This window comes from Buteo buteo, chromosome 9 (genome assembly GCF_964188355.1).
Source record: "Buteo buteo chromosome 9, bButBut1.hap1.1, whole genome shotgun sequence".
NCBI lineage: Eukaryota > Metazoa > Chordata > Aves > Accipitriformes > Accipitridae > Buteo > Buteo buteo.
Window position 1 is genome coordinate 13,649,903 of NC_134179.1, and position 12,656 is coordinate 13,662,558.

The 12,656-nt window shown below is 39.7% G+C and overlaps 1 protein-coding gene across 4 annotated transcripts in view; it reads left to right on the top strand.

Moving 5' to 3' along the window:
* The window catches only part of BMP2 (bone morphogenetic protein 2), a 195,161-nt gene that overhangs the window by 108,590 nt on the left and 73,915 nt on the right, over nt 1-12,656 (top strand). For 2 of the 4 annotated variants that reach the window (XM_075035445.1, XM_075035444.1), the window contains exon 3: nt 899-1,136. In XM_075035445.1, the coding sequence (XP_074891546.1) occupies nt 899-1,136 (238 nt within the window). Of the gene's footprint in view, nt 1-898; nt 1,805-5,257; nt 5,419-12,656 lie in introns of those variants that run through there. The other 2 variants (XR_012651611.1, XM_075035443.1) reach the window with 2 other exon arrangements.

Consider the following 12,656-nt stretch of genomic DNA (forward strand, 5'->3'; position numbering starts at 1 on the left):
CACCAAAATTAATTTGTTTTGGCAAAGATTTTTAATTTCTTCAATGTCTGTAGCAGCAATGTACTTCTTAGCAACCCTAGATATATTTTACTCCCTCTGAAGCTCCATTCAACTATTAGTTGACTCAAAGGTGAGAATGGCCTGGGGTTTAGTGACTTTTTAGTTTTTTAATTTAATTTTTTTTTTTGTGGTTTTGAAAACCTGTTGTTCAGAAGTGACTTTGTTTCATTATCCCTTTACCATCCACCTCTTTTTAGCAGTTGAACCTTCCTGCTGTTCTTTGTGGCCCTTTTGAGTAAATGCTAGGGTGTGCTTTGTACAGTGCCGTTACAGATGTTGAGTTCGCCGTCTCTAATTAAGATGCAAGAATCCATATGTTAAGATTTGTAGGTCATCTAAATTGCACAGTAATATTTTTCAGAATGGAGTTTAAGGGATTGGTGTTAGAGCCATATTCTTGAAAAAAGCAGAAATGCAATAGTTACCCTAAGTTCTCAACCAGTTTCAATGATTCTCATCAGACACCTACGAACTATAGTGCTTGAGTTTTCTCTAATGTCCTTGAATTCCAAAGTAATGCTGTGTGTTTCTTGCCACTTATAACTACCTGGTATGCAAAGGACACCAGTATTCAATCAAAATGCATAACAAGAAACGAAGCATTCTTAACTTCATGCTATACATGTTTGCATAAATGAACAGAAAGACATGGGAGACAGTATTTTCTGCCTGAAAGTCTTTCAGATCTTGTGTGTCACATGTGTTAGCTGTCATTTGAAAGCTGCCAACAGCAGACTATGAGGGGTTTGGTTGCTTGTCTCAGTTCCTGATCTTTTTCTTTCTTTTCTTTTCTTTTTTTTTTTTTTTTTTTTTTATTTTCCCTGTTTAATCAAATTAGAAGTTTTGGAAGAACTGCCAGAAACAAGTGGGAAAACAGCACGGCGTTTCTTCTTTAATTTAACTTCCATCCCTAATGAGGAGTCTATCACCTCAGCTGAACTCCAGATTTTTCGGAAACAGGTGCACGGAGCCTTTGAGAACAACAGCAGCTACCATCACCGTATTAATATTTATGAAATTATAAAGCCAGCCACAGCCACCTCTAAGGACCCTGTCACAAGACTTTTGGACACCAGGTTGGTGCATCATAATGCAAGTAAATGGGAAAGTTTTGATGTAACGCCAGCTGTTTTGAGGTGGATTGCACATGGACAACCTAATCATGGGTTTGTGGTAGAGGTGGTTCACTTGGACAAAGAGAACAGTGCCTCCAAGAGGCACGTTAGGATTAGCAGGTCTTTACATCAGGATGAAGATAGCTGGTCTCAGCTCAGGCCATTATTAGTAACGTTTGGGCATGATGGCAAGGGACACCCGCTTCATAAAAGAGAAAAGCGTCAAGCAAAACACAAACAGCGTAAACGCCACAAATACAGTTGCAAAAGGCATCCGTTATATGTGGACTTCAATGATGTGGGGTGGAATGACTGGATTGTTGCCCCACCAGGGTATAGTGCCTTTTACTGCCATGGGGAATGTCCTTTTCCACTGGCAGATCATCTAAACTCAACAAACCATGCCATTGTTCAGACTTTGGTCAATTCAGTGAATTCCAAAATCCCCAAGGCTTGCTGTGTGCCGACAGAACTGAGTGCTATTTCCATGCTCTACCTTGATGAAAATGAAAAAGTTGTATTAAAGAACTATCAAGATATGGTTGTGGAGGGTTGTGGGTGCCGCTAACACAGCAAATATATTAGACAAAAAAAAAAAAAAAAAAAAAAAGCTGACACTTTAATATTTCCCAATGAAGACTTTATTTATGTAATGAAATGGAAAGAAAAAAAAACACAACTATTTTGAAAATATATTTATGTCTACGAAAAAAAGTTGGGAAAACAAATATTTTAATCAGAGAAATATTCCTTTAAAGATTTTAAATGTATTTTAGTTGTACATTTTATATGGGTTTAACCCCAGCACATGAAGTATAATGGTCAGATTCTTATTTTGTATTTATTTACTATTATAACCACTTTTTAGAAGAATAGCTAATTTGTATTTATATGTAATCAAAAAGAAAAAAAATATAGGGTTTGTACATAATTTTCCAAAATTGTAGCTGTTTCAATTGTGTGTATTTAAGTTGAAAAGAATACATGGAAGGTTACTATGGCAAAGTGCATAGCACATTTGCTTTCTGCTGTGCTACTGTTAAGGTCACAAGTTCAAGTCCAGAAAAAAGTGGATAATCCACTCTGCTGACTTTCAAGATTATTATATTGTACAATTCTCAGGAATGCTGCAGGGTGGGCTGTCCAGTCCATGAGAACTGGCATCCTCTTTAGGTGAAACATTTGGATAAGAACCAGACGTTGCTGATCTAGTATAAATACTGCTATTCCCAACTAATTTGCAGCGTGAATATAAGAAGGGCCAATAGAAATCCTCTGGGAGGTGGGGGTGGGGGAAGACTGAATCCTTTCTAGACCTACAGAAAAGTAAATGTTTGATGTTTCCTTTAAAAGTCCTTCCTTTAAAAGTCCTGGCCAAATATAAAATAATAAAAACTAAAATGTCATCCTTTTTTTTTTTTTTTGTGATTATGTACGCTAAAGAGGAATACTTACCTTATTTGTACTGGCCCTTGTCTTTAACAGTTGGAAAAGCATTGCATACTTCCTCACCTCAGATGTGAGCTCACTTCTGTGGAGTGTTATAGTGAAATTAATTTTCAATTTTTGCCCTACATGCAGCAAACTGTTGTCATATGCAGCCTCTTATCTAACCTCAGCTGATGGTTTTGCTGTTTTGCAGATTAGCTTGTCTTCCTTTCCAGGGTTTTGTGTTTGAAAGCTTTTTTTCTTTTTTCTTCCCAAATGTTTAAATCTATTTCAGATAATAAATCATAGAATTCTGATATTTCTTTCTGAAAAGTCCAGTCTGTAAGAAAAATGGTTCATTTGTGCAGTCATCACAAGGGTAACTTCTGCTTACATCTTCTTACTTTTTAAATCCTTCATGTAAGGGGCAAAAGCATGATTTGCAGTTGGCAAATGCAGTATTAAAGCTAATATTTATTGTGCCTGTTGTGCGTTAAAAGACTGGTATGGCAGTCAGGTTACTAGCAGTAGAACCTGAGATGAGCATGCAGAAGCTGGATTGCTTGTTGTGTGAAAGTTGTGCTGAAACAGTAGAGCAGGAAAGTAGCTTAAATTGGCTTCTCGGTGACCAACTGCAAAGTGCACTGAAGCCAGGGACAGAATGAAATTGTGTTAGGCTGCTAGTGGTAAGTTGTTGCCTATTTCAGGAGCTCTCTGCTGTATTTATATATGGATATGTGGATATATAATGACTGTGCTGATACCTCCAGAGATGTCAGAACCCCCTCGTGCTCTGTTGTGGATCCGTTTCTGGATTTGGTGAACTGAGGCAGTGCTTCCTAAAGCCATGTGTACAGTTGGCCCGTTAGAGACCTCTCTAAGTCAACTCTGGGGATCTCTGATTTGGGCCTCCTACTCGCCTAACATTTTATTAACAGAAACCTCTTTCTCATGACCCTCCCCAAATTCCTCCTTTTTTACCACAATCATCTGTGTTACAGCGAAGGTACTAAATAGGTTCGTTGATCAGAAAGGCTAACTTGATGATGTCTTAGGTCGTCTTATAGAACAGTTCTCTATTGCTAATCATCACAAAAAGCCATGGGTACAGAGGATAGGAGAGGAAAACTAATTTGCTGTTGGCTGCTTCCGTTTTTCTCATGAGCTTAAAAATATCTTAGGCTAGCTGTAAGTTTCTGTGGTGAGATACAAACTTATATATTTCTTTGTACCAGCAGTATTTTTTAATAGCTAGTAGAGAACAATCCACCACTCTGCAGTTTGGCTCTGCTTATTTTTGAGAGGTAGCTTATGTTATTGGTCATGCTGATAACTACATAGCAGCCTACAAGTTCGCTGGGTTGGACAACCTCTATTTCCTTTTTCAAAAGACCGGTGCCATTTTGTTGGCTACTGTTTTTAGGGGGGAGCATCATATGCGCAGAAGTGTAGTTTGCCTTTTGCTTGTTGCGAGCTTTGCTGGTGATGCGTGAGTTTATGGCTGTTGCTTTGGGAAGGTTGTCAGTCACAGGATGTGCCACAGTGAAGGTTCTTCAAAAATTCATTGATTGTTTGCGATGCACGGTTGTGCTAGTCAGGTCACAGCAGTGTTAGCATACTCTATAACCTGAGCTTGCAAAAGCTGGACATAAAGTGCTGAAAAATTGAAGATTGTACCATTTCTATGAGCAGGAAAGGTATGATCCCAAACCTGCTGAAATCGGTAAAGACCCCATGGCACTTCTAACCAGATTCTAAACTCCAGTGTTGCAAGGCTTAAGTTTCACAGCTCCTAGCCCTTCGTGTGTAACTAGATTGAGGGAGGCTTTTTACAGAGTGGTGACTGCTTTACTTCTCCTCTAAGGCATGAGAACACATTGATGCTAATCTTGTTTCAAAAAAATTGACTACGGCGCTTGTCTATTCATGAGCAGTAGCTGGCTCATGGCGTGGTACGGCATTCCTTGTAAAGGCAAACCTCCTGTTGCTTGACAAAGAATTGCATCCTTAGTAAAATACACTGTGATTTCTATACTTGCTTAGTGTTAGTCACAGAATCATGAGTTCCATACTGAATTTGAGGAGGAAATATGCATGTGTCAAGCTCAGCATGTCAATAAATTTCTGCAGAATTGTTTTTGTAACATATCTTTAAATCCTTAACCTCTCTCTAGATTGGAGATGTGAGTGCTGCACTGAAGAGTTTGTTTAGGATTTAAAATAAAAGAAAGAAACCAAACTTTCATACATGAGTAGTAGAAAATTCTCTTAGAGATCAGTTGGGTTCCTGAACTCTGCTAAATAGGGTTGATGATCAAACAGTCCTTCTGAAAGGTTTGGGCTTTCTGATACTTCTAAGACATCTTCTAAGTCTGGTAGTGACTGCTAAATAACCCTACATACTAAAGGTATGCTGTTACCACAGTACTCCAGTACTTATTTTAGTTCTTTAGTACTTACTAGTATTATAGTACTCTGCAAGAAGAAATGAGCTTTTTTTTTTTCCTTTTAAGTGGAGAAAAAGCAGATCTGGAAGGCAGAACTGCTTTTGTTACCCTATAGCCTGTTTCCCCTAAACATATTGCTTCTAGGCACTTATATAATCTATATAGGCAGAGATTGTGATAGATAATGTCACCCTTTGTGCATTTCAGATAAGCATCTCTCTAAACACAAATGTGATCAGCATCTCTCCTTGTCCTTTTGAGACTCAGTAACAGCTTTGTCGAGTGGCTTGATAATTTTTGCGCAAAATTCAGTTGGACTTCTGTGGTCAGCAACATGTAAAAATGACGTGGGAAGATCTTCAGTTGAGGTAAGCTCTCCTGAGAGCATTGGCCATTTTCACCAAACAGGATCTGCTCTGCTGCGCTAACCTGGGGTCATCATAATCAGGCATTGAAACCTTTCCTGCTCATATGATAATTGGGTTTGGGTGTCCACAGACTATCACCTGCTTCTCTCCCTGCTAGGCAGTTAGATGTCTCACTTGTGCAATCAGTACTGATGAGGCTTGGAGAGGAACATGATTTATTGTACTCTCAGCTTTGAAGAAGGAGCTCATCTGGACTGCATTTATATTAGACCCACTTTGCTACACTATTAGAAGAGAATAATTATTGAGCTATTTATTGTACAACTATTCCTAAATTGTTGATTTTTGGGTTTTTTTATTGATTTCAGGAACTGCTAATTGCCATATGGCAGCTTGATGTTAATGTTTTATGAAGATCAGGAAACAAAAGTTTATGAAAAGCTTTTGTATAGTAACTGCAGAGTTTCAAGAACTGTTTTATACTTCCTGACAGTGCAGGTCTGGCTTAATGGTTTGTTTTTATTGCTTAAGAGTGTAAACCTTTCTTTAGCCGATGTGTGGAAATTATATCCTCATCCCGCATTACGCATTTCTCATTGCTCATTACTCATTCCCTGCTTTCATTTCTGCCATCTGTAATCAGAGCTTTACTGTTTCAACTGCATGCAAAATGCTCCTATCCTGTTCACAGTAAGATACTTTTCCTTAGCACTCATCCACCCTTTCAAAAAAAAAAAAAAAAAAAAAAAAAGTGGTGGTGGTGGGGAATTTAAAAAAAAAAAGGGGAGGAAAAGCCTACTCTGTCTATATTGTTTTTCTCTGTTTTGGGTGGAGTCTGTCTTAGATTCTGGTTGCTAGATGGTTTCTGTAGTAACAAGCAGAGAAAAATCCAAGACTGAAAAGGCACTTTTAAAGGTGCCATATCTTGCCTGAAGTATTATTTATCTAATGATGGATATGGAATGTTTCTCTTCTTCTTTATATTAAGGCTACCCCTTTCGGTAGGGCAGACTGCTGCTATGAGAACTTGATCTGTTGTGTTCTTACAACACGAGAACATGAGAACCACGAATCTTGTTCCCAGTTGACTTAAGCTGCTCAAAATAATGATAAAAAGCCAAAGGCATTAAAATGTATTTTTAAAGATGTTATAAATGGTTGTTATAGGCACAAACCACTTTGTTTTTTAGTTACATAGGAAAGAAGAAAGAAGCTAGGTTCAGAAGGACACTTGGATTTTACATATTATTGCTGTAAGGAGGGTGTTGGATAAAAGCCGTAGTCATCTATTTTGTTAGACTACTATGTACAAGGAAAAAATCCCAGCTCCTTCAGAATATAACCTTACTTTGCTGTACTCCAAATTTTTTGTTTATTTCTCCTAAGAGATTTTGCAGGTGTGTGAGAAAGTAACCATTTGTGTGTGTCCACTACCTTTGCCTTGCTTGGGCACAAAAAGAATTAAAGATTTATTTTAAGATTACCTCTTTCCTGTCTCTCCAGTACTAATCCTTCATTAACTGTATTCCTGACAGCCTTGTCTGCAACAGGCAGTAATGATTTCCTAAGGTGGCGTTTCCTCTCTTTTTGGAATCTAGTCACCTGTCAGTGCCCTCTGGGATTTAGCAACCTTCCGTCCGCAAGCCTCGTGCAATGGTCACTTAGAAAAGCAGGTACACTGGTTTTGTTCTGGTTCTGTGTCTTTTACGGAGGCAAGTTTATCCCTGCTTTCAGCAAGAATCTTAGTTTGGGCAGGGTCTGACGGCTTGCCCCCATTGCGTGCAGCAGGAGACACCTCGTAACACCAGGGACTGTGTTTGTAACTTGCCGGAAGTCTGAGGGCCAAAACTCATTTGCATCTGTATTTACATAGTGCTGTGAAGGCACTCAGCTGTAATACCTGCCTGGGCTTGTATTGCCCTCGATAGTTGAACAGAGGCTGAGAGTTGTTGGACTTCTCCAGAGGTAGGAAACTTGCAGTGGGTCAACTTGGTTCTCAGCTCATAAGGCAGGGTAGCGATGAGATGTATTTTTGCTCTTCATAGTTCATTCTTGCAGGGGCTTCTGCAAAGTGTGCTTGGCTACCCATGCAGGAATTAGATCGGAGCCACTGGGTTAGGTCTGCAGTTGGGTATATTGGCTTAAGTCCAGGAAAGAAGCAGATCTGTGCCTTTTTAGTCTGAAAAAAGGCAGGGATTTTTGTGGGAAGAAGCTGTAGGAGAGGGAAGTGGGGAAGGACCCTGCAGGCTTTTGAAGCTCAAAGTGTTAAAAATTTCTAGAGGGACTTCAGGTAAAGAGATCAGAGCAGCAAACTGATAACACTCTGAGAGTTCAGGTTCCCACAACAGCTGGACTGTGGCAGATTTACAATTTAATGAGGTTGATAATCCCATTAGAGATTAAATTAAGAAGGTTTTTCTGGGAGATCACCAAGAAAATTATGAATATTGTACTGTAGCTTGGGTCATAATGCCAAGGCAGTGGAGAGCTGACGTACTTCTTGCACTGCAGGATACTGTTTCATTCAGTGTGTCTCATTAAAACAGAGCATTCAACTCCAGCAGTGTTTCACTACAAACAGGAGCAAATGTATTATTATTTTTATTATTACTACCACTATTATTACTGTCATCATCATCATCATCCTGGAAACAACATGCAGATTAAAAGATGGAAATAGCAACCAGATCTGCAAATCAGCACAGCTCTACTGACTTTGTTCTCAGATGGTCTGCTCCTTTTTAGTAAAGCAAATCCTCAGAAGGCAGGGTGACCACGTATAAAAAATAATGTATTTAAGGTAACTATTGACATAACTCCAGTAGCTTGGAACTTGCACAAAACCATTTTTTATGGCATCCTGCACACCCTGGTGATGGGAAAGTGTTGTATGGAATAATGACCCTGTAACCGCAGACTTCAAAAGTATAGAATATCTGCAGCATGATGGAAATAGCTGTTTCCACATCAATAATATACACACAGGCGTATTGAAGCTTAATTGCAAGGCCAATGGTGATGGGAGGGGGAAGGAGGAAGGGGGAAGGGATGCCTGACTACGGCTGCACCAAACACGCGGGCTGAGCAGAATGCCTCTGTTTTACAGCCAGAAACAATGATTCATTTCATTATAATTTTGACTTTTGCATTTTTCTCATGACTTATTGATAACTTTGTATGGGACTTCATAGACCAAAGGAGTTATTGACTCCTTAGGAATTAGGAAGAGAGACAGGGTATATATTATTTCTTATAAACATCACTCTGGCTGTTGTTTTAAATTATTCTATTTTAAGGACAGTTCTAATGTAATTTCTTCTGCATGCATTTTCTCTCTTCCTTTGAATGAAAAAAAATCTTTTACTTAAAAGCAGTCTCTCACTCTAAGAGGCCAGCTTTTATGTGCATTTTTATGAAGAATCCTGATCTTCTAGTTGACGACATAATGTTAACATGAAGGCAGTTTTGATGTCACAAACTGTTGCTATTGGACCAAGCCGTTTTCCCAGCCTTGGCACTGTAAATAAAAGGTGGGCCCAATAGCATTAAGTGAAAAATGAGCAGTTTTGTTCTGCAAAATACTGGCATTATTGATACTCTTTTATTCCTGTTGTTCAAGACCTAGATTAGTGGAATGACAGGTATGTTGTCATTTTACTGCTTTCAGTGTACAGGCTACTGGCATCGTGCAGGATTACTTTAAAGCTTCCCCTGCTGTAATCTTGTGAGGACAGCAGTAATCCATGTTCTAGATGATGTTTTTACCGAGGAGAGGATCAAAACTAATTGATTAATATTTCCTGGTCTGGTAATTTTTTTAAAAAGTTTTTTTTCTGTTTGGTTTGGGTTTTTTTTAGAAATAGTTAATTGTTAACTACTCCTTGACATGTTGGGCAAAGAAGTCTCCCGGGTTGCAGATGAAAAGATTTTCATCTTTGAAAATATAACCCAAATGTACCCTAGAGGGCAGAGTCATTTAGAGAGAGATTCTGCACACCTGCTGAGTTACTGATTCATGCCCACTGCAGAGTTCCTCAGTGAGAAGGACCAAGCCCTGGGAAAATGATGTTGGGAGCATGGGTGGAGCCTTCTGGTTTTTGTCAGCAGCAAAAGTTGAGAAAGTGGTCCGTGACTCTCCTGTGTGCAGGTTCTGACCAAAAAAAAAAAAAAACCAAAACCAAAAACCATTAAAAAAAATCAGTAGTTTGCGAATGAGTCTGTATAAGCCAGCAGGCCATTTTGCTGGCACGTAGCTATTGCAGCTCTCACCTGCTGGAGGGTCTTAGCCTTTTTTTGAGGGTTAGATTTAATTGTCAAATAGAAGCAGCTTAACTTGTGCTTTATGTCAAAGAAAATAAACCAGGTGCTGCCCTTTTCAAGAGCCTTCTCCTCTTGAGACCTGAGCCACACAGTGGGTTACTGCCAACTTTTCTATTTAACTGGTGAGGAAAATTTGTTGTCAGGCCTTTCTCTGTGAGCCTGAGTGTCTGGGAAGGTCTTTCCAGCTCCTCTTGTACGCGAGTACTTCCTTCAGGGTTTCAGGCTCCATTCCTCTCTTCTTTACCTTATTCATCTAAGGGGGGGAAGGTCAAATGCTGGGACACTTTGAAGAGTGTGCCTTTACCAAGCTTTGGTTTTTCTCTCTTCCTGGAACTCTCATTACATGATCCTGGTTTTCTAAGCCAATTGTTAGCCCAAGGCCAAATCCTTAACCTTGGGCTAGATAACAAAAGCACAGCTGAGGTGATCTTGACTCCTTTAAAAAGGCTGTCTACTCTTTGATGCACTCAGAATGAGACACATAATTCATTTTAGTTCCAAACATTGTTCTTAGCATGGGAAATTAGCAACCGCCGTGATAAAAAGTCAGCATGTTAAGTATGTGTGTGTGTGTTTTATGTTGATCTCTGTCTTCCATTGCGTTCCACATCCTGGAGGGTGTTGGTGTGTCTAGGGAGAACTGAGATTGAATCCTATCTGGGAAGTTTTACTTCATGTAACTGCATCAGTTCATACCAAGGCCTGAAGACTTTGTGCCAATGATAGGAATCAGCATTTGCAAAATGTAGCCTTCTGACTTGCAGCTGTAAATGAGAGGAGCATGTAATTGGAGTGTATGCTCAAGAGAAATTAAGCTGAGATCAAGTTTATTAGTGGATATCAAAACTGGCTTAAGTGCAGCCCTCTTCTATGCAAAGACCCCAGAGGAATGAGAGGCCAATGAGTGTCATACAGTGCCAGTGTCTGGCAGTGCTTATGTGCAGAAGCTCTTCTGTCTCTGTGGTGTGGAAGCCTCCCGAACAGGTCCTTTCTGAGTTTTTAATTTGGGAGAGGACACTTCCACCATATGCTTTATTGCTGAAGTCTTGGTGCTACTCTGAATAACTTTGAGGGTTTATTTTGTACTGTGGTCTAGCAAGCCTGATGGCAAGAAACGTAGCATCACTGGTGGCTGTAGTGTCAAGTGGGCCTAGTCATGAAAGGTGGTGGAAATCACTGCTAGGCTGAGAGCAACAAGACAGGCTTTGGTGGCTAAACCTGTTAAAAGGAAATGCTGCTAGTCAAATACTGCATCAGAAAAAAGAGGCAGTGTAGCAGCAGGGCCACCAGAGTAAGGACAGGAGAGACAGCAAACTTTACTCTGCTGCGGAGCTGGAGTGCGCCATTGGAAATGTCCCTCACTGTCCTTATGTGCTAATTCTCAAATAGCTTTTCCCTGCCTTGTAAGTGTTTTGTAATGATATGTACCTTAAAGAATGCCCAAATGCACTGCTGTTTATCCTGTAGGGTAGAGATAGACAGCTACATTATATGGCATAATAACAGGTTTCGTCTGTTGGTAACCAGTTTGCATGCGGACCAGGTCTGGCCAGTATTAAATTGGAAAGCAAAGATGGCTTTGTGATTAAGGTGCTGGAGTGGGACGCTGGAAATCTGGGTTCAAGTTGTGGGTCAGCCATAAACTCCCTGTGTGACCTTGAGCAATATAATTATTCTGAGACTTCAAAGGTATCTAAACAATTTGGACACCCATTTTCCAGTCATTTTAATTAACTGGGGTGCTTTGAAACGCTCAGCTTTAATCTCTCTGTGCCTAGGATTCTCATTTGTAAAACCAGGATAATAATATTTCCTTGCGCATGAAGAGGATGTGTACGTTAATGATTGGGAAGTGTGCAGCTACTTAAAATGCAGCAGATACGGAGCTTGCAAGTTTAGTGAGGGGGGAGCATGTTGAGTTTTGCAGGCGTGGGACTCATAGACATATATGGGTGCTGCGCACAGGACAAACTTAGCCTATTTCAGTGAGATTTGTTTACATGTGGGCATAAACTAGGGGATAGTAACTTACCATGATATATTACCGTCATATTGGTTCTTGGGAGATAAATACCACTGCAAGTAAATTGCAACCAAAATATGTACTGAGTGGAACAACTCATTTATTCAATATTTCATTTAGCTCCATAGCAACATCTTGCCGTTTCTTTTGAGTCTTGCCATTCTTTAATAGTGAATATTAAACTTTTACAAGATAAAATGACTAGTTATTAACATTTCCATTTCTGTAGCTTTACTTCATAACAAGCCATACTCCCCCTTTAACATCACCTACGGTTATGTCCCTTTGCCCGGTGTTATGTGATTGTGTAATGAAAAGCCTGTAATGCACACAGGCAGAGGGAGGGGTTAAAAGAGCCAAGGGAGTCTTTAATTCCTTCGTTTTCTGACTTTTGTGGGTTTAATACACAATCTTAACATTCCATTAGTAAGTGGTTGCATTTTTTTCTTTTTAACTTAAGAGATTAAAGGTTCCTTCAGATTTTACATTTTTTCACTACTCTCTTTAGTCACATCAGTTTTGTGTGCTAGGCAGGCGGGAAATGAAAAGCTGTCCTCAGTAACCATTAATGCTACTCCCAGAGCCGAGTGATGGATGTCTGGGAGATGCCTGTCCATAGGGGGCTGCTTTTCCCAAAAAGAACCTCTATCAGGGTAGAGAAATCTTTCAAAGGCTCTAGGACTTGGGTTCGTCACTGGCCTTTGAGATGACCATCACCCAGCGTCTTTGAGTAAAGTGCTTTGCAAACTGTGTGCAAAACACTGTACAGTGTTACACACTGTCAGAACATCTGATCCTGCTTGTTACAAAAGTTATTGATATGCCAGTGGTAAATATATATTGAAATGAGGTTTCACTATATAAATGTGAAGGAAAGAGCCGGCTGCTACTCTAA